This window comes from Trichechus manatus, unplaced genomic scaffold (assembly GCF_000243295.1).
Source record: "Trichechus manatus latirostris isolate Lorelei unplaced genomic scaffold, TriManLat1.0 scaffold00040, whole genome shotgun sequence".
Taxonomy (NCBI): Eukaryota; Metazoa; Chordata; class Mammalia; order Sirenia; family Trichechidae; genus Trichechus; species Trichechus manatus.
Window position 1 is genome coordinate 9,009,357 of NW_004443976.1, and position 1,933 is coordinate 9,011,289.

The 1,933-nt window shown below is 46.6% G+C and overlaps 1 protein-coding gene across 1 annotated transcript in view; it reads left to right on the forward strand.

Annotated features, from left to right (window-relative positions):
• LOC101351758 (myosin-13) overlaps positions 1–1,933 on the forward strand; it is a 188,509-nt gene that overhangs the window by 53,028 nt on the left and 133,548 nt on the right. The window contains 1 exon segment of the mRNA XM_012555451.2: positions 1,189–1,431. Coding sequence (XP_012410905.2) covers positions 1,189–1,431 — 243 coding nt within the window.

The window sequence follows — 1,933 nt, forward strand, 5'->3', positions numbered from 1 at the left end:
AAGCCAACTGGCATAACAAAGCTTATTAAGAAAATGTTCTGCATCCTACTTTGGTGAGTGGCATCTGGGGTCTTAAAAGCTTGCAAGCAGCCATCTAAGATGTATCAATTGGTCCCAACCACCTGGAGTAAAAGAGAATGAAGAACACCAAAGATACAAGGAAAGTAGTAGCTCAGGAGACAGAAAGGGCCACATAAACCAGAGACTTCATCCGCCTGAGACCAGAAGAGCTAGACGGTGCCCAGCTACCACCAATGACCACTCTGACAGGGAATGTAATAGAGAGTCCCTGGTGGAGCAGAAGAAAGGTGGAGTGCAGAACTCAAATTGTAGTAAGAAGACCAGACTTAATAGTCTGAATGAGACTGGAGGAACCCTGGAAAGCATGGCCCCTGCATTCTCCGCCAGTCCAGAACTAAAACAGTTTCCGAGGGCAACTCTTCAGAGAAGAATTGGACTGGACTGCGGGACATAAAGTGATACTCATGAGGAGTGTGCCTCTTAGCTCAAGTAGATACAAGAGACTAAACAGCTTCTGTCTGGAGGTGAGATGGGAAGGCAGAGAGGGTTAGGAGCTGGTTGAATGGACATGGGGAGTCGGGGGTGGAAAGGAGGAGTGTGCTGTCACAGTATGGGGAGAGCAATTACAGTCACATAACAGTGTATGTATAAATTTTTGTATGGGAAAAAAAAAAAAAAGAAAGTGTTCTGGGGCATGTATTTGTTCAGTCTCTGATTCTTGATGGTTTTGAATTTTCTGTTCCGTGGCTTGAGGAGGGAGGGCTAGGGAGACCTGGGCAGAGCTTCTCTGTTGAAAGTCAGAAGGCAGTGATAGTTTGAAGATATTAGTCAGCTAGTGATGACACGTGGAGTGAGTGGGCTGTTTTGTAACTGGTGGCAGTGGGAAGAGTGAGATGGCCGAACCTCTGAATGTGGCAAAGGCTCTGTTCTTTAAAGTGAGCTTGTAACTTCATGGATGCCTTTGGGATTATTTTCTGTGAGTTTCTGTTACGTGAGTGATGTCTATAGTGCTAAAAAATAAAGTAAAAGCATTTGGATGATATCTAACTATGTGTACGCACGCATTCCTCGCCTAGGTCTAGATGATGGGCTTGTAGGAGCAAGGCCCTTTCCTTCTAGGGCCTGCCTAGAGGCTGATCAAAAATGCTAATGATCTGGTTTTTTCAGGAAACTGAAAATCTAATGGACGCTGAGGAACGGTGTGAGGGGCTTATCAAAAGCACTATTCAACTGGAAGCGAAAGTCAAGGAGCAGAACGAGAGACTGGAAGAAGAAGAAGAAATGAACTCCGAGCTAGTTGCAAAGAAGAGGAACCTAGAAGATAAATGCTCCTCGCTCAAGAAAGACATTGACGACCTGGAGCTAACCCTGACTAAAGTGGAGAAAGAGAAGCATGCCATGGAGAACAAGGTGGGGAAACCCCGGGGATCCCCACAGTTCCCTGAATAATCCTTACTCCCCCTTACTCCTCCTCCACAGGAACCCCCATCAACCCCAGCATTATCTGGAAGTGAGAGGCAGGGGCAGAGTACAAGGAGAGTTAGCCACTTGCCATTGAGCTGACCCCAACTCATGGCAACTCCATGTGTGTCAAAGTAGAACTGTGCTCCATACAATTTTCAATGGCTGATCTTTTGCAAGTCCATGGCTAGACTTTCTTCCAAGGCACCTCTGGGTAGACTCGAACCTCCAACCTTCTGGTTACACAGCTGAGCACATTAACCGTTTGCACCACCCAGGGATGAAGGATAGTTAGATCCCACCAAGTTCTGTCCCCTGTCTTGTTCTCTTCCCAGCAAGCTCTTCTCAACCCTCCTCCTGCCTCCCAAATTATTCCACAAATTTCTTGCCCTGACCCTTCCTCACAAAGCTGTGAGATCCTTGTGAACAAGGACTGTTTCATATTCATCTC